The 13,445-nt window shown below is 37.5% G+C and overlaps 1 protein-coding gene and 1 non-coding gene across 2 annotated transcripts; one reads left to right on the top strand and one right to left on the bottom strand.

Annotated features, from left to right (window-relative positions):
- Positions 1-2,815: 2,815 nt before the first annotated feature.
- On the bottom strand, positions 2,816-10,992 carry LECT2 (leukocyte cell derived chemotaxin 2). Its single transcript, XM_068534449.1, has 4 exons — positions 10,754-10,992; positions 9,225-9,321; positions 7,611-7,747; positions 2,816-3,255 (listed from the first exon to the last, which is right to left on the bottom strand). The coding sequence occupies exons 1-4, from the start codon at positions 10,797-10,799 to the stop codon at positions 3,089-3,091; spliced, it is 447 nt and encodes a 148-aa protein (XP_068390550.1). The 5' UTR covers positions 10,800-10,992; the 3' UTR covers positions 2,816-3,088.
- LOC137760413 (U6 spliceosomal RNA) lies at positions 4,265-4,371 on the top strand. Its single transcript, XR_011073356.1, has one exon. It is a non-coding gene; the product is annotated as a U6 spliceosomal RNA (small nuclear RNA).
- Positions 10,993-13,445: the final 2,453 nt, after the last annotated feature.

A 13,445-nucleotide genomic window follows, 5' to 3' on the forward strand; every position in this document is an offset into this window, starting at 1 on the left:
CAGTCTGATTGGAGATCAGAGTAGTGGTGGAAACACTGCAGAGATGAACCTCCAGTCTCCGCTGGTGTTACTTTAAGTGTGTATACCTGAATGGTGAGGTGATAGAATGCCAGTGGTGTTTGCACTAGAGGATAATGAAGCAAAACAGAAAGGGGCTAGAGAAGGGAGGTGAGCCCACTAGCATAGAGGGAGAATGAGTACCAGTGGCCTCTTGCGCATTGAATGAGCAGTTGCTGCTCTAAATAGTGGTCTTTGGTGGCCCAGTATTCAAACCTAGTTAGCTAAGCGCTATAGTGACTCTTAGAACAAAACTCAGAGTAAAATTGATTAGCTCAGTTAAATGACCCTGCTTGGTCTGGCTTACTTTTGATAAATTGAAGAGCAAAGATTTTAGGATAGCCAAAAACAAGATGAGGAAATAGAGTATTTTTGTTGCTCCATGGAATGAAAATGTTGCCATTACTTTGGAAGTCCGTGAAAAGTACTGCTTACCTAAGAATAGAGGTTTCTGGATAAATGAGTGAGTTCAATATTAGATGGATTTCAAGCATTAGCCTTTGAAAAATATTTTAGTTCTGTAAGCAAACTTGTTCTTTAAAATGTTTTTTATGCATGTGTTAGAGGGTTCTGGAAAAGTTAGGATAATTTTGTGGGCAAACTGTAAATGGAGAGAATGGGAGAAAAGGTTCTATTGTAGGTTATGTTGAAGAGACACAAAAATAGGATTCTCTTTGTTTTTTTCCTTCCTTATAAGCCTTGCTTGCCTCATTTGTATTTTACTAAATATTGGGGAGATAGGCAGATTTTAAAGTTATATGTATTGTTAATATGCGCTAAGTGTGATAAATGTTGTCACAAGGATGTAATAATTCTTCCCTCTCTAGCCTTGGCCTCTTAAATTGGCCACTTACCTTGTTCTTTCATTAAATTACTTTCTTTCAGAAAACTCAAAACATTTTCTAAATAAAAATGGATTTTATAGTCATTTAACCTAATATCTGACATCAAAATTTTAAGTATATACTATAATCACCTTCAGTAAAGAAAATTAAGTTACTCAGGGCTATTACTTCTCTGTCATTTGAACCTTTACAATACTTTAAACTGAACACTTTTAACACTCAAACCTAAAGGAAAAGGAAATTAAAACAAAAAGCAAACAAAAAAACCTCTGATATAATGCACCAGAGGGCGCTGTATGCTAGTGATTCCTAGGAAAGAAGTCCTTTAGTCTAAAGTTTGCATTTCCATTCAACAGATACGAGAGTGCTTGTGGAAAGCTAGGCAGAAGGCAGTGTTCTTGCTCTACCTTGGAGAAGCTCTCCGTTCCACGTAATGAGTCTGGTTTTTAAAACAGTCACTTCAGAAGGTTGATTATTTAGAAGGCTAAGCATATATTTCATTGTTCAAACATTTTAGAGGTCCTTTTAAAATTGCCTTTGAAATCTGTATGCTATTTCCTTTTTTGTGATCTCAATGGGAACACAGCCTTTGTCCGTTGAAAACAAATGTAATCTTTGGAAACAATCTAAAGTTATTTGGCACTACGGAGACGAGTAAGGTAGATGATCAAACCAGACAGTGCTGGTGTTAATAGTTTTCTTCTTCATAATAATAAATACTCATGAAATCACCTCCCAACCATAAAACTACAGCATTGATAGTAACTTAAATTTTTCTGTGTGGTCATTCCCTATCCAGTCCTGAGATAACTAGTGTTCATTATTTGCTTGATTTCCTTTTTATATATTTTTATCGCATATGTATATATGTTCCTAAAAATGACGTTTTGGCTTTAATTGTTTTGACTTTATAAAAAGAGTGTCATGCTATATGTGATCCTTTGGGCTTTTTTTTTTTTTTACTCAGAATTATATTGCTATGATTCATCTATTTTGTTATGTTTAGCTGAGGTTCACTGCGGTATAATATTCCATCTATAACTAAACCACAATTTGTCCATCTTCCTATTGATGAGCGTTTGAGTTGTTCCAGGTTTTGCTATGACAAATAGTGATTCATGAACATTCTTATACGTATGTCCTAGTATACAAATGCAGCCACTTCTCTCCAGTAAAAAAGTTCAATTGACTGCATTTCCTATAGCATATCTACACTAGGAATGAAGTCATTCTACTGGAGTTTTCTACATTCCAAAGAGTTGAAGCAAAAATTCATGAAGAAAGTTTCCAGAATGATGAATTCACCGTACTCATTTCTTACTGACTGCCTAAAATCTACAGAGCCATATTATTTCTGGTCCTTTGAACATTCATATGGTTTTATTTCTCCTTTGTACCTGTTGTCAGCATAACCAGGAAAGAATAATAAGGATATACAATGATGTGTAAGAATCAGTAGCTATGATAGGCGTATGGCTAGATGAGGTTGACTGACTTGGTTCCATGAGACACTTCAGGTTAGGATAGACCTCTTTCTCTTTCTAGTACTCCCTGTAATGCAGTCTTTCTGAAATCTAGAATATTCCATATTACCTTGGACTGCTGTCATTCATTACCTGGAAGATCAACTGCTTAGAGCGTGGGAATGTGTGGATATAAAGACCAGCAAACTCTGTCTTATCTGTGTAAACCCCTCACCCTCCAAGCACTTTGACAAACCTAAGGCTATTGCTGAAATTCTTTGCTACCTTAACTCAAAAGAAGCCTCCATTTTATTCACCTAATATTTATCAGGTTTATGTGTCTAGCATTGTACAACACTCTATTCTTGTACCCTAAAAACACTTCAGGCTTTTTCTTATTTTTAAGCAGAAAGCTAGTTTTAGAAGTGTCAAAGATGCCGTCGGGACCAGTTTGAATTCATATGTTTATTTATCTTATGTATTCAGGACTGAGAAATCTTTAAGAAAAAACACACCCCAGATCCCATAGATTACAGATCAGACCTGAGGGATTAATTGACCCTCAAAACATCAAAGTGGCAATGAGTTGAAATCCACATGCTTTTTTCTTTCTTGCATTCATCATGTTTCTATTTGAACACAGGTTTCTTGAAAAGCAGAATATGCACCCAGGTTTTAAGAAGATGGCTCTCTCTTTAGAAGATCTGGTTATTTGTCTTCCATTTATAGGTACACAGTAGGATCACTCAAGTCACAGTTTTCAATGTGTACGTGAGATTGTATGCCAGGGTAAACTTTCTGCAAGGGCAATAGAGTGCCCAGTTTTTCTCCCTTCTTGATAGAACCTTTATATTTAATTGGCTTAATGTAGAACATTTTAATACAGAAACCTAAAAGAAAAGAAGTGGTAAAATTATTCATTATCTGGGTTTTAGTAGCCTTGAATCAGAAATTGTAAAAAAAAAAAAAAAATGAATAAAAAAATACAAAAAGAAAGGAAAGTTGATTAAACTCAATGAGGGAGTAGAAGAAAATGACAAAATCATATCAGAAATGAAGATTAAAATTACAAGATGCCTAAGGAAGAATAGACCCAAATGAGTATTTTAAAAGGCATTGAAGAATAGCAGAAAAACACCAGGTAACTGAGAAAATTGACCCAGAACAATGTCAACTCCAAGACAGATTCCAATAAAACGATTAGACTTTAAAGACAAAGAAAAATGGAAGTTACAGGCACAAGAATACAAATCTTTTTAAATATCAAAAATTTAAAACAAAGAAGACCCATCAAATAGAGAAATAGAGATAATACCATTATAATACCATAATTACAACATAAAATAATGACAGTGTTTGGACCAAACATATGAGCTGTATCTATAAATGTTAATTCATATAGTAAAAAGATTTTCCTATTGGCTTGGAAAGCAAAATGCAATTCTATGCTGTATACAATAAAACAGTAATTGAAAAACGCTAAAAATTCAGGACTGGAAAAGATTTGCCATGTAAATGGAAGGAAAAAGGAAAGCAAGGATTATGATCCTGTTACCAGAGAGTGAAATTCAGGCCAAAAAGCATTGAAACAAGGCAAAGGAGGACAATGTATAATGCTAAATCCAATGAAGATATGATTATCCATGCACTAAATAACACAGAAACCATCTATATAAAGGAGAGAATACAGGAGGTACAAGGATAAATAGATAGAAACCCAGTAGTGACAGAAGACTTCAGCACACTTGCATCAGTGAAAACAGGTCAAGTGGACAGAAAACATAAGTAAGGCTATAGAATTGTCCTGTCCAACACAGTAGCTGCTACCCACATGTGGCTAGTCAGTGCTTGAAATAGCTAATCTGAATTAGATGTGCTTTAAGTATAAGATACACACTGGTGCTCGCTTCGGCAGCACATATACTAAAATTGGAACGATACAGAGAAGATTAGCATGGCCCCTGCACAAGGATGACACGCAAATTCGTGAAGCGTTCCATAAAAAAAAAAAAAAAAAAAAAGATACACAAGTAAAGTAAAGATAAAAAGATACACAAGATAAAGATACACAAGTAAAGTAAAATATTACTAATTTTTATATTAATTGCATTTTGAAATAATAATTTGGAGGTATTAAGTTAAATATGTTGTTAAAATTAATTTAACTGTTTCTTTTTACTTAATGTGATTACTGAAAAGTTAAGATTGCATGTGTGGCTTTTATTATACTTCTATTGGACAGTACTGCTATAGAAGATCTATGGAAAATTAATAAGGTGCATTTTATGTACATATATTAAACAAAAATATGTGCAAGACCTCTACATTGATACTAATACAACTCTAATTAAGCTACTAATACAACAGTGTAAGAAGACCTAAATAAATGGAAAATTTAACAAGTTCATTGATTGGATGACTTTCATTACTTTTAAGATATCAGTTCTTCTCAGTTTGATCCTGTATGATGAATGCAAACCCAAAGTCCCAGCAAGATTTTTGATGGAGATCGACAAACTGATTCTGTAATTTATTTGGTAATGCAAATAACCCAAGAATTGCCAAGACAATCTGAAAGAAGATCAAAGTTGGAAGATTTATACTATTTATATCAAGATGTATTTTAAAGCTATGGTAATTAAGACAGTGCAGTATTTGTGGAAGACTGACAAACTGGCCAGTGAAACACAATAGAAAGACCATAAACAGACCTATGTATATTCAGACCCTGATCTATGACAAGAGATACTGCAGTGTGGTAAGGAAAAAATGGTCTTGGCAAGTTAATGGTACTGAGTCAGATGTTGATATGGGGGGAAATTTTGATCCCTATCTCATTCCTTACACAAAAACCAATTCCAGATGGATTATAAATCTAAGTATGAATGATGAAGCAATAAAGCTTGTACACAGAAACATAGGGACAATACCTTTATGACTACGGTGGGCAAATGTGTCTTAAACGGGTAATAAAAATGTGTCAACAGTAAAGGAAAATATTACTAAATTGGACTGCATTAAAAATAAGAATTTTTGTTTATTAAAAAACATTAGAAAAGTGAAAAGGAACCCATAAAGTGGGAGAAGATATTTATAATATATTGGACAAAGGACTCATATCCAAGAGACACAAAAAGCTCCCACATACCAATAAGAAAAAGGCAAAAAAGCCAGGGCAAAATACATGAATAGGCACTTTGCGAAAGACAATATCCATGTCATCAATAAATATGAGAAGGGGCTCAATATCATTAGCCATCATGGAAGTGCAAATTAAATTTAAGTGAGATACCGTTACATACCCATCAGAATGGCTGAAATGAGAAAGGTAGCTAGATAACACCAAGTATTGTGTATGGAGCAACTGGAACTTTCATACACTCCTGTTGGGGCTGTGAATTGGTACCACTACTTGGGGAAACTGGGTGGCAGTACCTGCTAGCACTGCAGATACGTATACCAAGTAACCCAGCAACTCCACTCCTCCAGCGTTCTGCCAATTGCTGAGTATATTGATTCCAGTTATGCATTCTGGTACCAGCGAAATTACCACAGGGTGGATATGTGGATGCACTAGGTCAACTGTAAGATGGACCCTAGGAAAAAACTATGTTGATCACCTGACCCTAGAAGCCCCTAGTCTGATTGATGGACCACAGTGGCTTTTTGGGTCTTTAGAAATTACTGTCAGTTTTGAGCGAGTGTCTTCTCCCCCAGTATACAATCATCCTGCTAAAAGGCTGCAGGTCCTTTTGGGGATGGCTAGAAGTAAGGGTTACAGTATAAATTTTTGGCATTGTAATAGGGCCCTTCCTCAGAAGGACTCAGCCTCCCTTTCATTCAAGGGGCTCTGGGACTGTGAACTGGCTCAAGTCTGGGAATGGGTTGATGGTGTTGGGAGGAAGGTTTTGAGACCCATTATTGTCATGATTGAAGTCAGAATTTTGTTTATCAGACCTAGAGTGTTTCCATTTATACAAATCAAATAAGGCTTTAGTAGGCTGCCCATGTCTTCAGTTCTAGGTCACCATGATTAACTAGACAATGCCACAGGTCTCTGCTTCTGATGTATCTGATTACTGCTTCAGCTCTGCTCCCTGTTGTATAACCATGCCAGCCTTGGCTGCTAAGTGGGCTCCATTCAATGGCAGTAGTTCCTCTTGTCATTTCAGGCCTAGAAGGATAGCCACCAGATAGCTCCTCAAGGATGTGGGCTCCCTCACAAAGTGTTTCTCACAGCCTTAGTGAGAGGAGTGTCCTCCGGATCCACTCCCAGCTGGAATGCATGTTTATGTTCATGAAAAGAAATGTACAGAGAGTTCCTAGCAGCATTTTCATAATCGCCTAAAACTGGATACTGCCCAGATGTCCGTTTAGAGAAGAATGATTAAATAGGTGAAGATATATGCATACAATGGAATGCTCTACATCAGTAAGGATGAAGGGACTTAAACTACATGCAAAAACATGAATGAATCTCACAAACCTTATGTGTAGTAAAAGAAGCCCCACTCAAAAGACTGCATGCTGTTTAATTCTATTTAAATCATTTTCAGAAACAGGCAAAGCTAATATGTGGTGGGATAGTAATCACCCTTGCTGGGAATTATGACTAAACGGTAGCACAAGGGGTCTTTGGACTGCTGCTGCTATTCTTTTTCTTGATCTGGTGTAACCAACAGGCTACACCGGTGTGCTCACTTTGTGACAATTCATGGAGCTGGCCATTTTTGCTTTGTGCACTTTGCTGTGTGTATGTTCTACGTCAATAGAATTAAAACAACCAAACAATAAGCCCAGTACCTGGAGTACCAGGAGACCCAGCTTTACCTAGAACATAGAGCATTTGAAAATAGTTCACATCAACTCTTGCAGAAATGCCAACATTTTCGAATTGTGGGATTTTGGTGAGTGAAAGCGTCTATTCATTACAGATAATACTGTAATGCTAAAGTGATTTTGCTTGTAGATTGTTAAGCAAAGCCACATGGGCCTCAGGAAGAAAGCCCTTCAGTCAACTATAGAGTTAGGTGGGGAGTGTATGCATAAAGAAGATGACTTCAGGGAAAGTGGTGGAACATCTTTGAAAATGCATGGGCTGTTTTAGTTTGGTACCCTTGTCCTTTAGGTCCTAGGTTTTGTCACTTTGAAGAAAGAATGAAACGTCTTTGTATAGAATACGAATTAAATAAATAAGCATCAGACATCTCCAGTATGTGCTACAGGTATATACACCACCCCTTACCTCTTCCAGAGATCCGAACACCATTATTGATGGCATTTTTGTTTTTATAAGGTTTCTCCTGGCCCACAATCATTCCGGTGAAAGGTGTGTACACAGTGGATCCATCCGAGCACAAGACATCCACACCCCGGTGAAGCCTGTGATTTCCAGGATGTAAATAAGAATGAACAGACTGAGGAACTGCCCTGGGAATTTTATTGCCCAGGAACGTGGTGTTAGCCCACTGTTCCCAGACCAGGGTGTCAAAAATTGAAGCTGCTGGAACATGTTGGAATGTCCCAGGTTTCGTCACTCTGTTTACCCAATTTTCACCTCCTTCTCTGCAGGTTGTAATAACCATGTTATAAAGGTTAAAACATTTAAGATAGTAAAACACAGGAAGCCTTTAAAAATGTTAGCCATTATTATTATATGGCATTTTGGGGAAATGAGGCAATCCGTGTAAGTAAATTTTATAGATACCTGAATCTTGACCCCTGCAAGACCACTTAGAAAAGAGATGACTTTTTATGGGAACCTATTATAAAAGAATCATATGTTACCCTAGTCTTACTTTTCTCCCAATGATCCATAAGTCATTATAAACATCATTTATTGTGTACGGTTTTAATATAGTGAGTGATACCTCCTGCATTTATTAAAGTGTGTGGAGCACAAACACAGAATGATCCCAGGTTGTGAGATTTCTTGTCTCCAACAGTCCTCACTGTTGACACTATGCCAGTTCTCCACCAGCCTCTTCTCCCTTCTAATAGTCTACCTGAAAGTCAGATTCACTAGGATTGTTAGCATTATGTGTAAAGCAACATTGAGCAGATTCCAAGTGAGGAGCCAGTAAGTTATTGTGTGAGTCAAGTGCATAAAGTTTAGGGTATGAACTAATTGAGTCTTAATTTTGGCAATTCAGAGGCTATTTTCCCCTATGTCCTGTCTCTTAGCCCTATTCCAGGTATGTGAGGTTGCTTTGTAAGTAGTATCTGTGTGAGTGAGAGTTGTTCTGTGATTAGGATGGAGATCAGTGATACAGTTGGACACATGGCTATTTCATCAGAAAGTGGCACTCCCAAGGTAGTACTGTGCACTGTTGAAAGTTCACAAGTGTGTCCCTCACTGTCTGGAAGAGATTACTTGCTTAGGGCCAGCCTCTGGTGTTCACCTCCCAGAGCCTGGGTCAGTAACACCATGGTTTGATGGGAAGAGGATCCAAAAACCTGAATTCTAGTCCAGCCTTCACCAGCTCCAACTGTGTTTGGCAAGTCCCTTAACCCTTTGGTGCCCCAGTTCAAGTTCCTCCTGTAAAATGGGACAGTAATGTTTGGCTTTCACCTTGGAATAGCCAGGTGAGATGAGTCAACGTGTGAAAACATTGAGAGAAAACACTGCTCTCCTCTCTCTTGCCCTTGTTCAGTGCTCTGTTCCTAATTCAGAGCCCAGAGTTGACGCCCTGTTCTTGGAAGTTGCTCCAAACATGGTAATGTAACTGGTTATATCTCTGAATTTTCCTGCTGTCGGAAGGGAAAGGATGGTGAGCACTTGAAGAAACTTCGGGCAAGGACACTAAGCAAAGAGGTTAAGAGCCAAAAGAGGATATGGTTATGTGTGAAACCCCGTTACCTTTGAGCCGTGTACTGGCCACAGCCGTGGCTGTCACATGTCCTGATCTCATTGGAAGACTTGCCAGCACATATAGTAGCCCATGGCCCAGCCAGTGCTAAAAAGGAGAAACAGGAGAAGCACATTTCCTGACCAGATATTCCCAATCTCTACTATCCTTGTGTCTCCCAGTAGATTGAAAAATTCTGTTTTCACTATACTTTCTCTCTAATTTTTCTGTAGTTTAAGGGGTGGTCTTCCTTTAACTCCTGATTCAGCTATAAAATGGGCTTTTCCCCTGGTCACAGAAGTCTGTTTTATGACATGTAGAGTATTTGTGTGTTTCTTTATAAGCATTTACCTTTATCGTTATAGTTTGTTTCAGATTATTCATTAAACAATGTTATACATTGCGCTTTTCAATTTTTTTTTGCTCATGACTTGGCATGGGGACCACTATGTTCAGGTTAAACAAAATAAACAGCATGGCTCAAAGAAATAATTCTAGAATTTCTAAAGTAACTTTGAAATGTTCTTTATTGCTAGTCATGATAATCAAATCCAAGAAAATGTTTGAATTAAAGCAGAAGCAAACTCTGCACTAGCAAAGTTTATTTAACACGAAATCTCTTTCATATTTGCAAACATAGAAGAGGAGATTCTTAGAAATAAGAACATGTCAAACTAATTTAGCCTAGAGTGGAGTGAGAAGAGAAAGTGGAGAAGGGAGTAAAACAATTATTTGAAAAATTATGAAGCAGTAAAACATGGAGGAGGGCGCTGGCTCTCTTTGTGTATTTTGTGCACACTTTGTTTTTAGTGTAACTTCTCCTTAATAGAGTAGGCACTTGATAAATGTTCATTTGAATTAGATTTCCTGGATTTCCAATTGTTAATGTTCACAGAGAGATGCGTTAAGAAACTCGTCCTTTTAAGTCAGGACAGACTAACAAAAACAGAAGCAAAAGCAAGAATCTGCTAATTTGGTTGTTGATTTTATTTAAAGATATTTTGCTATTCATTAATATATGGGTTATGAAGAGAAGCTACAGAATATGGCCATTAAGCATATTCTTGAATATACCTCTAAAAGGTGGGTTTCATAAGTCTTATACCTTGGAGCCAAGCTTCAAATCTCTTTGGCAACTAATATCTGTCCTTCAGAATTGAGACATATATTAGACAGTTTATTAATTTATTCATTTTCTCTTCTGCTCTGGCAGTTCCCCTTGTCCTAATCCATACTAGTCTCTGTATCAGGAGTTTTATAAATCAGATTCTTATGCAAACTTTTTATTTTCTAATTTTGTTCCGATTAAGTCCTAGACTAAGACGGAAAGACTTTTCTATTTCTCTCATGAAAGAAACAGAACGTTCAGGTGGAAATCATTGAGGACCACCCCTCTCCCCCGTGTATCCTTCCTGTTCCATTTTTAATAACCAAATAGACAAGTTTCTGTTGTGATTGTGATGTTAATGACTTTTAAATCTATCCTTGAAATCAGTTTTCAAAAGTCAGCCAAGATTCTAAAATTGTAATTTTGACTTACCAGGTGAAATCAAAACAGCCAGAAGGAGGATTCCTGTGGAAAACATTTGGCTTTGGTCTCCCTTAGGGTGCTTCTTCCTCTGATACTTAGGATTGCCCCTACGCTCTCTTTGAAGAATACTCAAGTTTGAATTAGTATTTTCTAGCTATTTAGCCTTAGAATGCTGCATCTCTCATATCTTTAATTTGGTATGAGACACACAAAACAAATATGAGAACGGGGGGAGTCAGATTCTAATATTCCATGGATAGCTGTTTGGCTCACATGTAGGACCTATATAAAAGCTTTCGTTCTGATGAAGCTAACTTTATTGGAAATGCTGACTAAATATTAACAGAAAGTGATCAGGCTGGGTGAAGAGTGACTCTTCCTGGGCTGTGACTGGTGGGAGAATATCCCGTGAAAAATTGAATGCTTAGTACCATCTTCTAGAAGATCTACCTTTCATTTCCTGGGTAGGATATATTTCAGAAAAGACCATTAATAATGTATGACCCTCTATAACATATTCTTTAGTATATATCCCTTGGGTTTTTTTTTGATCATCAGTTCAGTTATGTTTCATCTGTGTAATGTTTGCAAATAATTTTACTATTTTGATAAAATTATATTTCTTTCCTTTAAATGTAGGATTTTAAATGTTTGCTTGTTTGTAACAATGTAAAATTAGCAACGTCCAAAGTATCCATAAGTAGAGGAAGAGATGACTTAGGATAGAGTCATACAATGGAGTATAATAATAACATTTGGAATATAATGTAACAGTTCAAATGAAGGCAGTCTGTTTTAAAACAGCTAGATCTACTGTTGAACACTTTTGAATAAAAAAGCTACTTTTAAAATGTTATACACAGGATTAAGTTTAACCACTTATTAAATTTTGAAAGCAAATGTATTATCTTTGTGAATAGCTGCATGTATAGTAAAAATACAAAAATGTGCACAGACTAACTCTAGGATAATAGCTACCTCTGAGGAGGGAGAGAAATAGAATTGTGAAAGGATATGCAAAGTGCTTAAACTCTAAAATACTTTATAAAAAAGAAAAAGATCAGAAGCAAATATGTTAAAACGTTAATTTATTAATTATTGAAGGTCAGTACATGGGTATTTGTTATATTATTCTCTTTACTTTTCTGTATATTCCAAACATGTATTAGCACCTCTGCCTTTTTATGCTTAATATTAATTGAGGCCCTGGAATTTTCTATGGAAGCATCCCTATTTAAGTAATTTGTCAGGGTCTGCAGGAGACTGAGATTGTGGCCCTGGTTCTTTACCCCTCCCTGCATCAGCGCCCTTGCTGTGTCTCACTAGGGGCAGAGGAGCTTTCCCAACCTTTGATTTGTAGTTCAGTGATATGACTTGCTTTGACCAATAAAACGAAGCAGAAGTGGCAGTGTGTCCATAGAGCCTGAGTCCTGCAGGGTCTGTGTCTTTCCATTTGCCTTCTTGTGTTCTGCCATCGCTGTGAGGAGAGGGTTCCCGGACTCACCTGCTGGCCTCAGGAAGAGAATGCAGGTCACGTGGAGCAGTCACCCTAGCCAAGTCAGCCCCCTGAAGCCAGCCTAGCACGCCCCACAAATGTGTGAGCAAGAATAACTGGTTGTCATTTGAAGCCGGTGAGTTCTGGGATGGTAGGTTAAGGAGCAGTAACTAAACAATACCAGTTAGAGTATATACCGCTTTTTACTTCACACACAGTCTCTCAAGGAGGCATCTCGTGTGTAAAGTGCAGACTGCCTATTCATTTACTATATCAAAGAACTTGAGTCTCTGTACTAGAGGAAAAACAGTGCCAGCAAATCCAAATTGTTTTTTTTCCTTTGGGTTGCGTTCTGTTTGGTTTAAACATGTATGCATTTTAATCCATCAAAACGTAAAATCAAACACATATTCACATAAAATGTATAAATGCTTAGATTTGTGGGACTGTGTCTGGCAACAGTATCACAAACCATAAGGTGATACTATTAAATCCAAATATGCTTTTTCTTTCTTGGGATCTCTAAGAACAAAAGTGAGGAATTAACATATGGAATTGGGCTGGTGTTTCTAACTATAGTGCCACGCGCTGTGTAGTGCAGCGCGTGTGTCAGACACTCTGCTCACTGCTTATCTTATTTCATTCTCACTAGAGCCAGGGACAGAGGAGGGCTGGGTCTCCCAGGAAGACCTACCTTAGTATCCTCCCTCCAATGCAGTCATTGGTGGGGAGCAGCCAGATGGAGGCATGGTCTTTGGTGCAAGTGAGGTGGTGGATTTCAAAGCACAGAAGCTGGGGACCTTGGTCAATTACGCTCCCTAGGGGAGGCCCTGGGAGCAGCATTTTCACGGCTACCAGCTCCACGTTGCAGTAATTTTCAGAGCAGTTTTAAAAATATAGGCTTCGTCATTAATTTTCACACACGATGTTGATGATGTTACTACCAGACCTATTTTGAGGATAATGTTCGCGAAGGTGGGAAGTGTGAGATTTGAAAATCCCAAGGAAATGAGAATTAGATCCCAGTTTTCTCCAAAATCCATATTTTACCACCTGCATCATATTGCTTGTTCAAAAGAGCAACTGTCCCTCAGTCAGAATCTTAATCCCCAGCTGAATATCGTAAGAGCCCTAGCTCACTGATTGCAGAGTGAGGACCTCGAAAAGCTGAAATTGGGATGAAAATATTAACAATAGCAATAACGG

This window comes from Eschrichtius robustus, chromosome 2 (genome assembly GCF_028021215.1).
Source record: "Eschrichtius robustus isolate mEscRob2 chromosome 2, mEscRob2.pri, whole genome shotgun sequence".
In the NCBI taxonomy this organism is placed as follows: domain Eukaryota; kingdom Metazoa; phylum Chordata; class Mammalia; order Artiodactyla; family Eschrichtiidae; genus Eschrichtius; species Eschrichtius robustus.

Coding starts and splice junctions, on each gene's coding strand:
- LECT2 (XM_068534449.1), bottom strand. CDS start 10,799: ATGTTTTCCACAGGAATCCTCCTTCTGGCTGTTTTGATTTCACCTG. Junction 7,748..9,224: donor GGCCAGTACACGGCTCAAAG/GTAACGGGGTTT, acceptor TGGAAATCACAG/GCTTCACCGGGGTGTGGATG. Junction 3,256..7,610: donor TGTTCGGATCTCTGGAAGAG/GTAAGGGGTGGT, acceptor CTTTTCTTTTAG/GTTTCTGTATTAAAATGTTC.